Raw genomic sequence first — 16,008 nt, 5'->3', positions numbered from 1 at the left:
TGCAAATTCCACTCACCAATTGTCATTTGCCTTTTCTGAAGTATCAGGTGTTTGGGGCTCCCAAGTACGACCCCTTAGAGTCATCACATCGACACAACGTCTCGTTCTTCAATCAGAGAATGAAGGTTACAACAGTTGCCATGTTAATTGACGGCATTTATCTACATATTTGTATTTATGCTATATTTTTATAAAATTCATAAGAAATCTTAAATAAAATTTATTTTTATATATTTTATTTTTCACCATTTAAATAAATTCATATAAATGTGAAATTCTATTTATAAATTTGAATTTTATTTGGATATATTTACAAGTAAAAATGTGAAAAGATACAAAAGAAAATGAACAGACAATATTTTATCTATCTTTTATTTATCTTTTAGAACCGAGAGGGTTTCAGATCGGTCACATTTTTACTTCAGAAATCTTAGTCATCTGTCACAAAGCTCAATCAATATAGTTAAAAACCAGTAAGCATTTAATTCAATAAAGAAGGAAATTACACAAATAAGATTAAAGATCAAGACTTGCTTAGGGAAGTTACATAGAAAATATAAAGAGGTTGATTTAATATATTTCCTTATCCAGGGCAATGTAGTCATAATCACAAGAGTGCATGATGTCAAGTCTGAAAAAATGTCACACGTAAACCAGAGAGGCCTGTGACGTGTACATGGCAAATTATAATGACCGGTGTGTGAATTGATGTGTAAATTCAGTCACTAAAGGTCATCTACGCTTTAATATGTGTTACATCTTTACATGATTCCATAGTCAAATTAGTCTTCAGATAAACTGAGCAGTAACCAAAACACTGGAAACTTGTGTAAATTATGAACAGTGTGTACACACTACAATAATGACACATTCTTAAAATGTACAAATGGATCAATGGCTAAAATGTAGTTGGTATTACTGATAGACAATGTAAACAGAACTTAACCATCATAGTCAGTCCTCATCAAACTTTCCCCTGCTAATAAAATCAAACTTTTACAGTAAACTGTCTGATTACCTCTGATTAGTACTTTGTAAAAATAAAATAAAAATTACATCTGACACTGAGTGGATATAACCCAGGTGTTTTTTATAGAGTTGAGGCTCGTTTCTTTTTGGAGAAGAACACCCTCCAGTTGTCCCAGTTGTTCCAGTCAAAGCCAACGGCTGGAGTACAAATTCCACCCGCACCGCATTTGTATCCAGCAGGGCAGCAGTGTTTCATATCATCACAGCACTTCGCCTTTAGAGAGAGCAATAACAAAGGAAAGAATAGAGTGAAGGAAAGTAGAAGAACAAGAATAGGAATTTGCCTAAGATAAACATTTACAGTTTGACTGCCATTTGAATTTACAGTAAAGTCAATAGTATTGAGATCTGTCTGCTCATTTCCATTCATATATTCAAAAGAATTTCATTCCTCGATGCAGCTCTTGTGAACTGGAGCTCTTAAATGAACACATTTAACCCATTAAATTCTGTAATCATTTACTTACCCTCATGTCGGTCAAAACCTTTACAACAAAAGAAGATAATCTGAAGAAATGTTTGTTTCTATATAATAAAAGTAATTGGTGTTCAAAACAACATTGGATCCCACTGACATTCATTGTATGGACAAAGAAACATATTTTTTCTAAATTATTCTTTTGTGTTCCACAGAAGAAAAAAGGTTTGGAGTGACATGAGGGTGAGTAAATGATGGCAGAAGTTTTCTTTTTTTAGTGAAATATCCCTTAAAGTAAATACAGTAGTCAACATGTGAAGTGGATCAAAAAAGTTCATCAAAGTTGTCCTAAGACAAGAATGGTTATTGTTCAAAATTAAAGTATAACTTTGATGAAAGGTTTTGATCCACTTCAAATATTGACAAAACAGTTAAGTTCCTGCCTTATCTAAAATATTGAATATATCTGAAATCTATTTGTCTTACTCCGTTGGCATTTTTTATTTTTTCAACTTTTATTTATTTCTGTGTTTTATGCTTAAATCATTTTTTTTACAACTATTTGCTAATAAGAAAATAAATCTGTTTCAAGATTTATTGTCTGAAAAAAAGTATTTTTATCTTCTCAAGTAAGACACAAGGGTGAGTAAACAATGACAACATTTTTTGGGTTAACTATCAATTTAAAGTTTAATACTTTACCATAGAATACAGGCAACAGCCCCAGGAGTTCTGAGAGGTTGGACAACAGGTCTGACCATCTTGGCAACTATATCCATCACCACACTGAATGTCCTTTTCTGAGACACTCGGCTGTGGCTTTTGGACACCTATGTGGGCAAGTGGGACTCTTTCCACAAACAGCCAGGTGGTCTTTATGCAGGAGCGTTTACGCAAGTCACACTTGTAGCCTTTGGGACAGCAGTGCTCCTGGTCTTGGCAGCAAACGGCCTATGAGGTTATAAGAGGTTCATTAAATATATTAAACGTGAACAAATATTCTGTAGCCAGTCCACATACGCATATTTTTACCTCAGGAAGAGGGCAGCAGCCCAATTCTCCTGTGGTTAGATGGCAGCAGGTCGAATCTTCAGAGCAACTGGATTGCTCATCGCACTTATTGGTGCTGAGATCTGAGTTTGGAGATAGTGAACTTTGAGCAGCAATTTTATTGTACCAGGGGATCACAACATCTCCCTTGATGCAAGACACACGGCTCACATCGCACCTATAGTGAGCCGGACAACAGTGTTCCCCATCTGTGCAACATACAGCCTGAAAAACAATGAGAAATAGATTCAAGATGCAAATATTGACCTTCACAACATTCTCCTTTAACAGAGTATTTGTTTTGAAATGGCAAAACAAATTGCATATACCACAGTTCAAAAGTTTGGGGTTGGTGAGAATATCTCTTATTCTCATTTAGTGCTGCATTTACTTGATACAGAAATATCCGTGAACATAGTAATATTGTGCAATCTTTTTTTACAATTTAAATAAACTGATTTAATATATTTTAAAATATAATTTATTCCTGTGATGCAAAGCTGAATTTTCAGCATCATTACTCCAGTCTTCAGTGTCCTTCAGAAACCATTAACTTAATATGCTGATGATGTGCTGCTCAAGAAACTTATTATTATCAATGTTGAAAATTGTTTTGCTGTCTAGTATTTTTGTGGAAACCATGACAATTTTTCAGGATTCCCTGATGTATAGATAGTTATAAAATACAGCATTTATTTGAAAGAAATATTTTCTAACATTATAAATGTCTTTACTGTCACTTTTGATCACTTTTGTTACTTTCTGAATATAAGTATTGTTTTCTTATATATATATATATATTCCTGACCCCAACATTTTAAACAGTTTTGTATTTAGTATCTATTTTCAAGTCAGTGAGAAGTGTGCATATCTGTTACAAGCACAAGGAAGTATCTTAAAATATATATACACATCGAAACAAAGGGCCCTCTTAACACTGTAGATGCAATGCCATGATTGTAAAAACCAGGTAAACAGGCTCCAAAGTTAAACAACAACAACAGAACATGCAGAACATGTTTAAGGATAATTTAAGAGATGTTTAGTAAGGGATAATGTGCATCCAGCCGGTGGTTCTCTCAAAATAACCCCCGACAGGATGATGAGGACCCCGATGCGAAGCTGGGAATAACATACCGCTGGATGGCGCTATTGACCAATCAGAATCAAGTATTCCACAGAGCCATATAATAAGCACAAATAAACATCTCTATTTTGTATATAAGTCACACTCACATTAGGCAGAGGGCAACAGCCCCATTTGTTGGTTTTTACAATAAGACAGCAAGTGGTGTGATCTGGACAGGAAGTATGTGCATCACATGGAACCCTGATATACTTCCCCATTTCCTCTTTCACTTCTTTGTGCTGTCTCTGTTCCTCCTTATCTGAGGCTGGGATTATGTCTGACATAGGTACAGAGGTGGTGTTGCTATTACAGGTGAGTGTTACAATGTCACAAGTGGTGCCGTGTGGACAGCAGTGGAATCTATCCCTACAACACACAGCCTGCAGACAAAACAGCCTGACTTTTAGTTATTTTTATGATTAATTCATTATAATAATATGTGCACTATTAGTATTTGGTGTTGGGAAAATAAACTTAATTCAAGACACTACCTTTCAAAAGTTCAGTAAGGTCAGTAAGATTATGGTTTTTGAAAGAAATTAATACTTTTATTCAGCAAGGATGAATTAAATTGATCAAAATTAACAAACAAAAAAGCATTTATGTAACAAAAAAGATTTAGATTTCAAACAAATCATGTCCGTTTGAACTTTTATCGAAGAATCCTGAAAAAAAAAAACTGTATCACCGTTTCCACAAAACTATTAAGCAGCACAATTGTTTTCAGCATTGATTGTTTCTTGAGCAGCAAATCATCATATTAGAATGATTTCTGAAGGATCATGTGACACTGAAGACTGGAGTAATGATGCTGAAAATTCAGCTTTGGCATCACAGGAATAAATTAAATTTTAAAACATTAAAATAGAAAAGAGTTATTTCAAATTGTAGTAATATGTCACACTATTACTGTTTTTACTGTATTTTTGATCAAATAAAGCCAACCTAGCATAAGACAATTCTTTCAAAAATCTTACCGACCCCACACTTTTAAATGGTAGAAAATTCTGTCTAAAGTATGAATTTCATATAATACTGAAAAGTCTTATTTTACACGGTTTGATTTCTCAGATAAATGTTGCTGGGCACTTGAACATTCTTGTAAAACAGGGACTGAGGGATATCACCAAGAGCAATAAAATTCAAAGTTGAAAACAGTGTATATTTTCTCATTTGGTTACTCATGCAAGATTAGATTAGTATTTTTCCTTTGAGATATACTGTACCTCAGGCAAAGGACAGCAAGCCCAGTCTCCGTCGACATTCTTACAGCAAGTGCTGGATTCAGGACAAGTGTGACTAGAGTCGCAATTCACGTTCTCAGTTGACCTTTGACCTGCGACTCTAGGGCGAGTAGGCACCTTCTCCAGCCAGGGCGAAGAGCCTGAAGAGTCATCACATGACCCGGCAGCAACGTTACAAGTCTTACCATGAGGACAGCAGTGGATGAAGTCGTCACAACACACGGCCTACAGAGAAAATGAATGCACAACTTTAACTTTACCCAATACACATCTCTACATCAGGATTTGCTATGCGAGACGGAGATATATTGGTCGAGACTCAAGCTACTTGTCAATGGGTGATTTACCTCAGGCAGAGGACAGCAGGCCCATCCTCCCTCTTTAGTCTTACAGCACGTGGATCCATCTGGACAGCTCCCGGTCTCATCACAGGGAACATCAGAATACACTGATGACACTAGAAATGATAGAAACAGATAAGAACGAGTATATCTGAGTATTCATGTGTCTGTGTGTGATGGATTCAGTGCTTTGAACTACCTTGTGTAACAGTCACATTCTGACTGCTGATTGGTTGGACGGGCACCTTCTCCAGCCAGGGCGAAGAGCCTGAAGAGTCATCACATGACCCGGCAGCAACGTTACAAGTCTTACCATGAGGACAGCAGTGGATGAAGTCGTCACAACACACGGCCTACAGAGAAAATGAATGCACAACTTTAACTTTAACCAATACACATGTCTACATCAGGATTTGCTATGCGAGACGGAGATGTATTGGTCAATCTACTTGTCAATGGGTGATTTACCTCAGGCAGAGGACAGCAGGCCCATCCTCCTTCTTTAGTCTTACAGCACGTGGTTCCATCTGGACAGCTCCCGGTCTCATCACAGGGAACATCAGAATACACTGATGACACTAGAACTGAGAGAAACAGATAAGAACGAGTATATCTGAGCATTCATGTGTCTGTGTGTGATGGATTCAGTGCTTTGAACTACCTTGTGTAACAGCCACATTCTGACTGCTGATTGGTTGGACGGGCACCTTCTCCAACCAGGGCGAAGAGCCTGAAGGGTCATCACATGACCCGGCAGCAACGTTACAAGTCTTACCATGAGGACAGCAGTGGATGAAGTCGTCACAACACACGGCCTACAGAGAAAATGAATGCACAACTTTAAATTTACCCAATACACATCTCTACATCAGAATTTGCTATGCGAGACGGAGATATATTGGTCGAGACTCAAGCTACTTGTCAATGGGTGATTTACCTCTGGCAGAGGACAGCAGGCCCATCCTCCTTCTTTAGTCTTACAGCACGTGGTTCCATCTGGACAGCTCGCGGTCTCATTACAGGGAACATCAGAGTCTGAATATGCAGAAAATGGACAGGTTTATGTTAAATGTATACATGTGTGTTTGGTTTCAGTGCTTTGGAGTGTTTGTTGACCTACTTTGTGTGCCAATCACATTCTGACTGATGACTGGTTGGACGGGCACCTGCTCCATCCAGGGCACACCAGAACATGAAGGGTCATCACATGACCCGGCAGCAACGTTACATATCTTACCATGAGGACAGCAATGGATGAAGTCGTTACAACACACGGCCTACAGAGAAAATGAAGGTGCTCTTATAACTCAGTACACAAAATATCAACATTTAAAAAAAAAAAAAAAAAAAGTACCTTTTCATGGAGGTGGATGACTACCATATCTAAAAATCTGCATGCCACTCAGCGGTATTACCATGGTCCATTACCAAAAAAAATGGTAATATATATGATGAACCCCTAGTAAGGGCCACCATCATAAAATATAAAAATATTTTCATGTAAAAATTCCAATTTAAAAGGTTTAAAAAAACCTCTTAAGAATAATATTTTAAAAGCAAAAAGTTTTGTATTAAATGTATTACATTTACACTACTTTTCAAAAGTTTCAGGTCAGTAAGATTTCTTTGAAAGAAATTAATATTTTTAATTAATGAGCAAGGATGGTACATCTTATACAAAAGGTTTCCTTTTAAAATAAATCATGTTCTTTAAAATTTTCTATCCATCAAAGAATCCTAAAGATAGTAACACGTTTACACAAAAATATGTTATAATATATCAGCACAACTATTTTATTTTCTAATTTCTTTTTTTTTTTTTTTTCTTGAGCAGCAAATCATCACATTAGAATGATTTATGAAGGATCATGTGACAAAACTTTTGAACGGTAGTATATATTGTCAAATTATTTTAATTATATCTAGAAAATATATTTTTTCATTTTTTTTACTTACTACAGGAGTAATGTTAGATGTATAACATTTAAAATAAATAAACTAAAAATTTTGTTTTTATTTTTATAATCTACATTTTTTTTCTGAAATTGTCTATGGACCCCCAAGCATCCCCAGTGCAAACCACCTCTGGCTCTGCAGTTATTGGAAAGATGTTACGGCTGAGCTAATTGAGCACTGATTCTGCTTAAGTAATAGATCAGGTGAGGTGATTTACCTCTGGCAGAGGACAGCAGGCCCATCCTCCTTCTTTAGTCTTACAGCACGTGGTTCCATCTGGACAGCTCGCAGTGTCATTACAGGGAACATCGGAATACACTGAAGACACTAGAAATGAGAGAATCAGTTTAAAGGGTCATTAACTGCATTTTTATTATTTTATAATGTTTCCTTGAGGTACACTTATAATGTTAGAATGATTTTTACATCAAAAATTGTCATAATGTATAAATATAAGGTCATTTTATATCCTGAATTTAGCCCTCTGATTTGAACGCTCTGTTTTAAGGGGCGTGTGTGCTGTGAGACTTCAGTGTAAACGCCCACTGCTGTGATTGGCTAACATCTTTGCATTTGAAATAAGTATTACATGTGGAACTCTGTCGAGATTAACTAATTGTATATTTAGATCTACTCCCGATGCATGAAAGGTTGCAGTGATGAGCATTAGCCAATGACATACATGTCTGTTGAGCGCATGTATGCAGTGATCTCATCATTGCTCAATTTCTGCCATCTCACGCATGCTGTCATCATAACTAACAGTGCAGACATGATGTAAATAAGAGATTCATTGTGCAGTGTAGACAGTGTCATTGATTATAATGGGAGTTTTGGCAAGAGTCCAGAACTCAGTCACTGATAAACTTGTGCTGTGTGACTGACAGCGTTAGCGATTGTAAAGGAAGCGTTCTTTGATCGCTTCCTGATCATAATTTAATCACAATTTAAATAACAGATTATTTTCATGCTACTAAAAGGAACAATATGAAGTTGATCGTTTAGTCACTGGCTGGATATACTGATGCATAAACAGCAGTAAACGATTTTGAGACAAAGAACGTCTGACTGTACATGAATCATTACATATCAGAAATCAAAGATTAAGCATTAGAATTAACAGGGTTACTTATATGTTGTGGCATTACTGTTGGGTCCATATCTTACAGTAAAAGTCTTTTTGCAAAACCGGCACTGAAATTGCGACTGATTTACCAAAGAATCCACAGTGAAATGTCCCAAACAAACAAATAATGCTCTACTTAGACATTCACATAGTTGAAAATAAATAACCATTTTCCAAGCATTAGGATCCTTTGGAAGGTAATGTTATTTGTAGTCCAGTCATCTTTTACCCCTCTTCTCTTCTGCCAGTGGGCGGGCCAAAGATGTGATGATGTAGAAGTAGGCATTAATCTAATTCTGCAGAGGCAGTATTTCGTCGCACTATTACATCATAATGTGATAAGATCCGAAATGAGTAGTCTCCGGAGCTTGGTTTCAAAAAAAGCAGTTTTTGGACTAAAGAGGAAGTTCTGAGTTCTGAAACTTACAGGAATTTTTTCATAGTACAATGACCTCTTATGTCAAAAGATCAAGGACTATTTGATTTCTCAATTCATGACCCCTTAAGAACAAATAAAATAGTGGTTTTATACTGTGTCTGCGTGTGATGGATTCAGTACTTTGAACTACCTTGTGTAACAGCCACATTCTGACTGCTAATTGGTTGGACGGGCACCTTCTCCAGCCAGGGCGAAGAGCCTGAAGGGTCATCACATGACCCGGCAGCAACGTTACAAGTCTTACCATGAGGACAGCAGTGGATGAAGTCGTCACAACACACGGCCTACAGAGAAAATGAATGCACAACTTTAACTTTACCCAATACATATCTCTACATCAGGATTTGCTATGTGAGACGGATATATATTGGTCTCGACCAGGGGTGCCCAATCCTGCTCCTGCCGATCGATTGTCCAACACAGTTCATCTCCAACCCTAATCAAACACACCTGCCTTTAATTTTCAAGTGATCCTGAAGACCTTAATTGGTTTCTTCAGGTGTGTTTGATTAGGGTTGGAGATGAACTGTGCAGGACAGTCGATCGGCAGGAGCAGGATTGGGCACCCCTGGTCGAGACTCAAGCTACTTGTCAATGGGTGATTTACCTCAGGCAGAGGACAGCAGGCCCATCCTCCCTCTTTAGTCTTACAGCACGTGGTTCCATCTGGACAGCTCCCGGTCTCATCACAGGGAACATCAGAATACACTGAAGACACTAGAACTGAGAGAAACAGATTAAGAACGAGTATATCTGAGTATTCATGTGTCTGTGTGTGATGGATTCAGTACTTTGAACTACCTTGTGTAACAGTCACATTCTGACTGCTGATTGGTTGGACGGGCACCTTCTCCAGCCAGGGCGAAGAGCCTGAAGAGTCATCACATGACCCGGCAGCAACGTTACAAGTCTTACCATGAGGACAGCAGTGGATGAAGTCGTCACAACACACGGCCTACAGAGAAAATGAATGCACAACTTTAACTTTAACCAATACACATCTCTACATCAGGATTTGCAATGCGAGACGGAGATGTATTGGTCAATCTACTTGTCAATGGGTGATTTACCTCAGGCAGAGGACAGCAGGCCCATCCTCCTTCTTTAGTCTTACAGCACGTGGTTCCATCTGGACAGCTCCCGGTCTCATCACAGGGAACATCAGAGTCTGAATATGCAGAAGGCAAAGGAAATGACAGAAACAGTTTGGGAAGTGTTATATTTCATGTGTACATATAATGAATGTATTGTCATCTACACATTTCCACATACTTTCTGGGAGTGCACCAGGCAATGTGTTCATTGGGTTTCCAGCATTAGTGTTTTGTCTGGTTGTAGTGACTTCAGCTTCAGCCCTAATTTCTGCAGCTTTTGAAGGAGAGCAAAGAAATTAAAATGCTGAATTATATCAGTGGAAGACTCCACTGGAAGTTATCAGAAAATGTATAAATCTCTGGGACAATGGCCTACGTTTGTGATCTTCCCATTCAGCCCTAAGGCGAGCAGGGAACTTGGCCCACATGGGCAGCTCCTGATTGGTGGAGGACATGCATTTATAGCCTTCAACATCACAAACACTGTCCTCTGGGCAACAGTGGATTTTATCATCACAGCATACAGCCTAAAGGAAACGCATATGACAGAGAAAAGAATGCAAGTGAAAACTTTGGGAATGGTCATTTTTTTCAACGATTCTTGTTCGATTCTTTGATTAATAGGAACAGGATAACAGGATGTATTTGAAATAAAAAAAAATTGTAACAATGTCTTTACCGTCACTTTTTCAATTTTAAGGTATTATATATACATATTTATTTAAACATGCTTCTCCAACCGTGAAAAAAATTGCATGTCTGCACATATTACTGTATCGAAACTGTACCATACCCTTGGTAAGGGGCAGCACGCCCATTGACCATCTTCTGTCTCACAACACGTGGTGTCCACAGGACACTCTAACTTTCCATCTCCGCAAAGAACAGTCTCAACTTGTTCTAAAACCAATCACATGACAAAAATGTGGTTGAAATACACAAAGATGATATACACTTATTTCCCATCCAAATTACAACATTTAATCTGTAAATGCTAAATATAATAATAACGTTAAATATATTAGCGTCCACACCAACTCATGATAACTTTCTGTTTATTATAAGCACTCTGCATTTATGCCATTTGCCGCTGTAAACGCTCAGGCTTCGTGAAGCAGGATGGAAACTGATTGGCTGTCAATGTTTTTATTGTTCATCAGCTGGAAAAAATTGTTCTGAAAGTAATTCCAATGCTATTGTTCCTCATTATAGCTGTGGTGTGGACTTCCCTATTCTCATAGAATTAGAATGGTTATTAAAACTTCATAGTTATAGTTATCATTATAGTTATCGTTCTTGGTGTGAGCGGGCCTAAAAACAATAATACATTTATGTGGGATAATGTATGTTTCAATCATTAAACTCTCTGGTCCACCTTCATTCCTTCACTCTCTTCAATACCTTTTTGTTTGACACATGAACTGCTGTCTGCACTACATTCATGGTCTTTTGGGCAGCAGTGTTTCCCGTCTGAGCACACAAGGCCCTGAAACCACCAAAACTATAGTCAGCATCACAGCCAAAAAAAAGTAAACCAATTCTCACTCCATTTATATATTCATTTAGAATTCATTGGCTCTCAAATATTAATCCGTCCATATGGGTTTCTGTTTTAGCCACACCCAACCTTCTTTTGGGACAGGGTCCTGATGCAGGCCATTCATCATTTCATGGACGAGGACTCATATTCCTGAAAAAATACTTACTTGTGCTACTGGACAACATCCATAAGATGAAGCCATCAGCAGACAGGAGAACTCAGCAGGACAGAAAGAGCCATCAGGGCAGGTGATGTCGTCTTCACTTACAGGTAATGAGGGGATCATTCTGAACGACTGAAGAACAAGAATTATTAAGACATTACAAACAGCTCTGAGTACTATTATTTTGTCTCTTTATATAATTTCTCACTTTGGGAAAGTCTGTCTGTTTAGCCGGTCTCCTCTCCATCAATGGCAGTGTATGTGTGGCGTTTACACATGTGAAGTCCATAACACTGCACAGCATGCCTTCAGGACAGCAGTGCATGTGGTCCTCACAACACTCTCCCTACACATACACACAATTATACACATGCATGAGCGGATCATTTAAACACTTCAGCGAGCAATACAACACTAAAGCTGATCAGGTGACAGGCAACCTCCTGATTACAGCTTCATTTCTTTGAGTTCTTTGAATAGTAAAATCATCGAGTAAAATAGTGAAGTCATTTGCATGTTGATACTACACGAGTGCCTTATCACGACCTTTATAAAAAAGGAGCTGTCACTGTGGATGTGTCTAGTAAAGGGTGCTATTTAAGAATATCTCACAGAGCATAAAAAATGAGTGACCGCAGAACACTTTGGCTTCCGTATCAATGTGCAATTAACTTCGTCTTGTCTAATCTGATCTGCTTTCTACAACATTTATTATATTTCTAGAAGAGTATCTGAAACTAATACTCAGAAATTAAACTGTCTTTTCCCCGGTTTCACAGACAAGGCTTAAGCTAGTCCCAGACTAAAACGCATGTTTGAGCTGTTGTAACTTAAAGCAACTTGCAGTGGCATATCTTAAAATATGTCAGTGCCATTGTTTTGTCTCAAGATGCACACCAGTAATGTTTTTTTTTTTTCTAAAGCACATTTATAAAAGCTACTTAAATGTCCTAATTGAACGAAGGCCTAATCATGGCTTAGTCTAAGCACTGTCTGTGAAACCAGGCCTTTAAGTATCTGTCACTAGTTCAGCCTCTCACGTGATGGAATGGGCAGCAGCTGAACTCTCCGGTGGGATCCTGGCAGCATGTCTGGCCTGCCTCACAGACTTCATTGTTGGGGCACTGCGAACAAGCAACCAGGGTCACCAGAGCGAGGCATACAGTCAGTTTCAACATCTGGATGGAAAGAGAGAGAGTTCAAATGTTAAAACTAACAGATTTAAAACGTGAAATGTGACTGATGCGTTTAAGTGGAAACAGTTTAAAAACGATAAAAACTAGTTTACAGACTGCAACCCATCAGACCTTCACATCTCAGATGCAGGGTCACAATTTTTTTTAAATTATTTGGATATACAGTTTACTGCATGTATGCTCTTGAATATATAACAGTGCGCATGTAGTTTTAATTCTGGTATTGCTTCCTCTTTCACATCTAGATATTTTATGCTCGCCAGAGAATCTGTGCTGACCTCAGAAACAATAACTGAAACTGTAAGCATTATTAGAGAACATTTTTTTACAAATCCAGCAAAAAGAAATTTGGATATACAGTTGGTCAGTGTCTTTGTCTTATTGCTGACGGCACAGCAAGGAAACTAGTCAATTAAATGTGTGCAAATGTGCAATTGTATTTCCTTTTCTAAACAAATGGAAATTCCCCTTGTTTGCCAAACCGACAGAGTCCGGCAAAAATGAGGAACTGTGAATGTCGTATTTCACCTGTTGGTAAAAATACGCACCTAGTTGCTTTTTACCCTCAACATAATGCTAAAATGAATAATCATTTTATTCAGAAACATCAACAAACATCTTCTGAAGTAAGCAAATGCTCTTTAATTCAACTTAACTTTTTATGTAGGCTAATGAACAGGTGGATTTGTAAACAGTTGAAAGTGGATGACCAGTCCGTGGATCCGTGGGGTCCAAGTTACCGATCTGTGAGCAGAGATAAATGTTTTATATAGTTAATAAATAAACAATTAAATTTCCATTGAATTATCTTTTGGTAGCCTATACATAAATTAATATGAAATGCTAATAATAGCTAATAATAATAAAATCTTCTACAACTCTAAACAGACGATCGTGTAAGGGCAAGGAGTCAGTCAAAGTTTAATTTATAACTTCGTGAGTCAATTCATAGTAGGAAAATAATTCATATAGCAACGAGTGACGTACGCGTGATGCTGCTTTATGAAGCACAATGCGCAAAACACTTTTGAACGAAACTTGTACAATTCAGTTTAAATACACAAAGGACATCAAAGACGAATGAAAGATATGCAAGACCCACCGTGTCTCCTCGCAAAGCTCCCAGTCCACACGGAATAAAGAAATGTTTACCTCTTAAATAACTTAGACTTCTCAAGCTCCGCCTATTTTGGAGGACAGCCTTTGGTTAATGTAACTGTCAATTATTCACAGAGGCGTGTCATCCGTGTTTGATTACAAGGAAATGTGCATTGCAAGATGATCAAGGATGAGCACAGCACATGCAGTGAGTGTCAATTCACCAAAAGCCAAAAACGAAACCCTAAAAACAACCTATTCCAGCACTTCAAAGCTCAAAAGTCTGAATATTATCCAATTTAAATGTTATTTTTAATATGATTACCAAAAACATTTTAGTTCATCCTACAAAGATTGTCCCCATTTGTAAAACTAAAAGGCAATTCAAAAACCATAGCCAATCAGAACAGCGTGTGGGCGGGCTCTCGGGCAAGTGCACGACAGCACAGATTAATTTAGACTTGAGGGCACTCACAAGGAAATGGATCATTTTTATTTATTGTTTTATTTTTATTGCATTCGAACATTAACATAACAGGCTATAACATGAGTAAAACTATAAGACTTTCACAGACTGAGATATTAGCTTTACATAGTGCTACATAATAATAATAAAAACAAACAAAAAACAACAATAAAATTAAAATACAAATTCTGTAGGGGGTTAAAACAAAATCATACTGGCTAAACAAATCAAACAATTCCCTAGCTTTATACATTCTCATACTTTTTAAGGCATCTAGGGCAAGCTCTTTTTTTCTTTTTTCTTTTTTTTTTGTAAATCTTTTTATTGGAGAATCAAGGATGTTACATTTCACAGGAAGTGAAACAGTTCTCCAGTTTCATTTTATAACTAAAACCTTATACAAGCACACAACTGCATGCCCACATTTCGACCCCAGTTGGTTAACAGGGCTTTAAACTCACAGTTTCACAATTGTCAGTCAGGCTACTCAGTTCCCACCACATTAAGGTAATTGACCATTGATTCGAATAAACATATAGAAAAAATAAAAAAGGAAACAGAGAGAAGAAGAAGTAAATTGTAAAATAAAAAGGAGTCTCATACTTCAGGCAATAGGCCTACTTTGAGATTCTCAAAATATGTCACAAAGGGTTGCCATATTAAGTAAGATTTCTGGACTGACCCTTTCAACGAGAATTTAACTTTTTCTAGTTTAAGAAAAAATAAAACATCCCTTAACCATGCGTTGGCCACCGCTGGTAGAGTAGCGGATGTCCAACATTCTACAACGGGCAAGAAGTGATGTATATAAGCGATAATGTCCGATTGGTCCCGGGTTAAAGTTAAGGTCTCATTTGGAATACCAAATATTGCAATCAACGGACAGGGCTTAATTTGAATTTTTATGACTTCGGATAAAGTTTGAAAAACAGATGACCAATATTGATTTAGACGGGGGCACAACCAAACGTGTGTGTTAAATCAGCTGGAGAGAGGGAGCATCTATTACAACTCCCGTCCGTTCCTGGATATATATCTGCTAACCTAGCCCTACTGAAATGAGCCCTATGCACTACTTTAAACTGAATGAGCCCCAAGCGTGTACAGGATGAGGATGAGTTAATCCTTTGTAGTGCATCCTCCCAGTGTCTGTCCGACAACTCAACCATCAACTCGCCTTCCCACTCGTTCTTAATTTTTGAAAGTTCATGGTTTTCCAGAGACATGAATTGAGAATATAATCAGTCCTTTTTTTGGACGGAGGAGGGTCATTTCTTCCCATGCTGCCTCAGTAGGGAGGACCGCAAGCTCTTTTTTAAATGTGCGAATTATGGAAGAGAAATGAACATTCAATTCATGGGCAGTCTGCATGAATGAATGTGTTTGGGATGCTCTGGATCGGCGTGTACGACTGTGTGGTCCAGGTCCTGCCAATATCCAGCAACTTCGCACAGCTATTGAAGAGGAGTGGACCAACATTCCACAGGCCACAATCAAAAACCTTTTTCGTGATTAAAATATTTTATTCTAAGAAATAGAACATTTATAACAAAGTCTACATTTTTTGTCCTCCAAATTTCACCATATCCCAAGTAATAGGCCTACATGAGAAAAAAAGATGTTATCTTTTATCCAATTAAGCAACTCATTCCAAAATGAATTAATATATGGGTAAATATCATCATTTTAAAATGTATTTCTTTACATTTGGGTGGAAGG

The 16,008-nt window shown here is 37.5% G+C and overlaps 1 protein-coding gene across 8 annotated transcripts; it reads right to left on the bottom strand.

Moving 5' to 3' along the window:
- Positions 1-356: 356 nt before the first annotated feature.
- Positions 357-13,909, bottom strand: grna (granulin a). 8 transcript variants are annotated; one of them, XM_079868753.1, is made up of 25 exons: positions 13,828-13,909; positions 13,382-13,469; positions 12,570-12,707; positions 11,738-11,875; positions 11,533-11,661; positions 11,228-11,312; positions 10,620-10,726; positions 10,203-10,353; positions 10,005-10,100; positions 9,803-9,900; positions 9,534-9,687; positions 9,340-9,455; positions 8,863-9,016; positions 7,385-7,494; positions 6,332-6,488; positions 6,149-6,246; positions 5,873-6,026; positions 5,680-5,789; positions 5,411-5,564; positions 5,218-5,327; positions 4,853-5,095; positions 3,734-4,006; positions 2,480-2,722; positions 2,150-2,398; positions 357-1,243 (listed from the first exon to the last, which is right to left on the bottom strand). In XM_079868753.1, the coding sequence occupies exons 3-25, from the start codon at positions 12,705-12,707 to the stop codon at positions 1,091-1,093; spliced, it is 3,420 nt and encodes a 1,139-aa protein (XP_079724879.1). In that variant the 5' UTR covers positions 13,382-13,469; positions 13,828-13,909; the 3' UTR covers positions 357-1,090. The 8 variants fall into 8 exon arrangements, with proteins under 8 accessions (XP_079724879.1, XP_079724878.1, XP_079724883.1 ...); XM_079868752.1 differs by having other exon boundaries at positions 5,680-5,795; positions 9,340-9,449; XM_079868757.1 differs by having other exon boundaries at positions 9,340-9,449.
- Between the last annotated feature and the right edge of the window lie 2,099 nt (positions 13,910-16,008).

Source organism: Squalius cephalus, assembly GCF_949319135.1.
Source record: "Squalius cephalus genome assembly, chromosome: 1".
NCBI classification, from domain to species: Eukaryota; Metazoa; Chordata; class Actinopteri; order Cypriniformes; family Leuciscidae; genus Squalius; species Squalius cephalus.
This window is presented reverse-complemented; position numbering and strand designations above follow the sequence as displayed.

Bases quoted from the DNA above. Each gene is read 5' to 3' on its own strand.
- grna (XM_079868751.1), bottom strand. From the start codon at position 12,707: ATGTTGAAACTGACTGTATGCCTCGCTCTGGTGACCCTGGTTGCTTGT. The intron at 11,876-12,569 runs GTGAGAGGCTGA...GTGTATGTGTAG, and splicing joins GCTGCTGCCCATTCCATCAC to GGAGAGTGTTGTGAGGACCA. The intron at 9,456-9,533 runs GTAGTTCAAAGT...TGTTTCTCTCAG, and splicing joins GAATGTGACTGTTACACAAG to TTCTAGTGTCTTCAGTGTAT.